This window comes from Penaeus monodon, chromosome 5 (genome assembly GCF_015228065.2).
Source record: "Penaeus monodon isolate SGIC_2016 chromosome 5, NSTDA_Pmon_1, whole genome shotgun sequence".
In the NCBI taxonomy this organism is placed as follows: domain Eukaryota; kingdom Metazoa; phylum Arthropoda; class Malacostraca; order Decapoda; family Penaeidae; genus Penaeus; species Penaeus monodon.
In genome coordinates, this window is record NC_051390.1 from 4,054,199 (window position 1) to 4,056,698 (window position 2,500).

At 38.8% G+C, this 2,500-nt stretch overlaps 1 protein-coding gene across 1 annotated transcript in view; it reads right to left on the bottom strand.

The window, feature by feature from the left end:
* Positions 1–2,500, bottom strand: part of LOC119572815 — a 12,801-nt gene that overhangs the window by 10,178 nt on the left and 123 nt on the right. Inside the window, exon 1 of the mRNA XM_037919761.1 lies at positions 2,347–2,500. This exon is cut by the window's right edge and continues 123 nt beyond it. Within this exon, the coding sequence (XP_037775689.1) occupies positions 2,347–2,383 (37 nt within the window). The 5' untranslated portion in view covers positions 2,384–2,500. The remainder of the gene's footprint in view (positions 1–2,346) is intronic.

A 2,500-nucleotide genomic window follows, 5' to 3' on the forward strand; every position in this document is an offset into this window, starting at 1 on the left:
ATGTACATCATAATGAACTTCATATAGTCTCGCTGCTCTGAGCCTCTCCCACAGCATCCTCAAAGTTCTCTCGTAGGCCTCTATTTCTGTCTTCCTCCATCATTCTGCCTCCCCTAAACGCCTCTCTCCGTGTCCCTATACCAACTCAATCTTGTTTCTTGTCCTTTTCTCGACGCAAGTACCTCCTTCGCATTCTTCCTGGCATGTACCTTTCCTACCCTGTTCACATTCCGTCACTCTATTCACCTCCCTTTCCGCCACATCTATCTGATCTTCCTCGTGGTAGAGTCTCCATCCCATACACCATTCATGGTTTTACTGAACTTTAAAACTCTTTTCTCTAATATCTTCTTACAATAGATGACTCCCGTTACATCCTTCAAGATTTTTTTTCCGCTCGGCTTGCGGCAAATGTCAGTAAAAAGTGAGATGATAAACTAAAACTGTGTATCATCAGTTGCGTAATAAAAAAAAAAAAAACATATATTTCCATTAATGTTCCTATAGATGGATTTTATGTGGCATATATGGTCATCGGATAACAGATATTTTGATTTAAGCTTTTTATTTTCTTTCGTTACAAACTTTATTCTGAAATATCCATTGTGTTGGCCTTCGACATCATTGCTGCTATCCATTACATAATATCTTATATGCCGGTAGCTATAAACAATTTTATACGTTCATATACTCACAATAATAACGGTTATAGCAAAAACGATTCGTTACCTAAATAGTGAAAACAAAAGAAAAATTAATGGCAAAGAACGAAGTTTAGTCTCTATTCTTAACTTTCTTCTCAGGATCATTTATCTGCTTCGAAAGTATTCCGGGAAAAGATCTTTGTTTTAGTTTCAGCTACGGAAAACTCTTTCCCTCTTTTCTATTGTAACATGATGGAGTGAAATACAGCAGTCCTTATGTGCATATTTTTAGTACCAAATATGCAAGTAATTCGTTATTTTAAAAGCATACTCATGTTGAATCTCAAGGAATGTTCACTACTTGGTCAAACACTGGTCTGTGGTTTCTTGAGTTCACCCGAAAGGAAATTCGTTTTCCTTTTCAGTGAGCCTTTAGGTCAATTATGTATTTAGTCCATCATCTAGACCGCACTTCCTTTGAAAATACACGAAAAAAACAGAACTCGTAAATGATACACGTTTACTATATCATCGACGCACATCATACATCGCTACCTCAATTTCAAGACTAACAATCCAATTTTCAACGATAATACTGCTGTTTTTTTTTCCGAGTGATCTTTTTGAGTCACGTAAAAGGTTATATAACGGCAAGTTGCTAAGGTGATAAAAAAATATATATTATATCTACCGTCGTGTTTTTTTAACTTTTATATCCCAAAGAATTGACCTCATCCGAGTTTGTTTTCGACTCAAAAAAAATGCACACTTCAAGCAACGGAGTAAACGGCAAACGAGAGTCACTTGGCTGCAATACCGCCAACTCACAAAGTCACAATTGCCACAAGATTCTGCCGTCCGTCCACCGCGGAAATTTTCAGCGCCGGAGATTGAAGAGATATTTCATCGAAGTTTTACTGCCCTTTTGAGCACGTTTACAGATCACCACAACGCCCACGTCTATGGACTCAAACCACGTGACCCGTAACGCTTGGATGGTTGTCTGGTTCACAGCGTGTATGTGTGTGTGTGTGTGTGTGTCTGTGTGTTTGTCTGTGTGTGTGAGTGTATGAGTGTTTGTGTTTGTGCTTGTGTGTGTGTGTGGGTGCGTGCGTGCGTGCGTGTGTGCGAGCGTGCGTGCGAGCGTACATGCGTGCGTGTGTGGATGTGTGGATGTTTATTCAAAGATATATTCACAGATAAATTAATAGACTGGCAGATTGTTTGATTGACTGACTGACCAATTGAGTGATAGAGATATGTATATATACGTGCGCATTTCTGTATATGTACGTGCGTGTGTGTGAGCATGTGCGTGTCAAGCCAGAGTCTAAAATACGTACGCCACGCAACACACATCACACGGCGTCGCCCAAGGCACCGGTAGATCTAATTATATTTGATAATACTCCTTATGGCCTTAGATTATGCGTGACAAGGCGTTGCTACATGCGAGTGTCAATTGTCGAGAGATACATATATACTTATATTTTTTTCTCAAGAGTTTTCCTGTGTGTGCAGGTTTTGCTTAAAATGCGTTTCCTTTCTTTTCTAAAATAAACACAACACAATTACCCACATAAGAAATTGAATTCTAATTAAGGACAGACAAAGCAAATTCATGGACAAGAAGTTTTCCGAATTCCTTCATCTCATCATTTTTTTTTATATCAGATCCTCATTTAGTACGTGGAAATCTTACCTGTAAAGAGCAGCAGGATAAATGCTTTCCGGTTCATTGTGCGGATCGCTAATTATGGCACACAATTCCAAAGCGCAAATCAAAGTTTACTGTATTTTCTCTCGAAGAAAGTCACTTCATCACACATCCAAACACTTCACATTAACACAAGGAA